The 504-nt window shown below is 51.0% G+C and overlaps 1 protein-coding gene across 1 annotated transcript; it reads right to left on the bottom strand.

Annotated features, from left to right (window-relative positions):
- Window positions 1–3: 3 nt before the first annotated feature.
- LOC108525712 (tubulin beta chain-like) lies at window positions 4–495 on the bottom strand (the record flags this gene model as incomplete). The annotated part of the gene is made up of 1 exon (XM_017866587.1): window positions 4–495. A coding segment is annotated over exon 1 (298 nt), but the record flags the coding sequence as incomplete, so codon positions are not given.
- Window positions 496–504: the final 9 nt, after the last annotated feature.

Consider the following 504-nt stretch of genomic DNA (forward strand, 5'->3'; position numbering starts at 1 on the left):
TGGCGTTGTAGGGCTCCACCACCGTGTCTGACACCTTGGGTGAGGGCATGACGCTGAAGGTGTTCATGATGCGGTCTGGGTACTCTTCCCGGATCTTGCTGATGAGCAGGGTGCCCATCCCGGACCCGGTGCCGCCCCCCAGAGAGTGGGTCAGCTGGAAGCCCTGGAGACAGTCACAGCTCTCTGACTCCTTCCTCACCACGTCCAGGACCGAGTCAACCAGCTCAGCTCCCTCTGTGTAGTGGCCCTTGGCCCAGTTATTCCCAGCTCCGCTCTGGCCTGCCAGAGGGAAAGTGAACATTAGACACTAAAACATAAGGAATTTCAAAATCTGTCATTTTGACTATGGAGGAGAAGGTAGGACTGGTCTTAGACTGGCAGATTCTTCTCTTTTGAATACTCTTCCTTTACCTGAAGAAATATTTTTCTGTGTCAGTGACCTCAAAGACACTGGGATCATAATAAAGTTAAGAAGTAAGTTTAGCTCATCGGAGGCTATTTACT

The sequence above is a fragment of the Rhinopithecus bieti genome, unplaced genomic scaffold (genome assembly GCF_001698545.2).
Source record: "Rhinopithecus bieti isolate Rb0 unplaced genomic scaffold, ASM169854v2 repeat_14564, whole genome shotgun sequence".
Classification (NCBI taxonomy): Eukaryota; Metazoa; Chordata; class Mammalia; order Primates; family Cercopithecidae; genus Rhinopithecus; species Rhinopithecus bieti.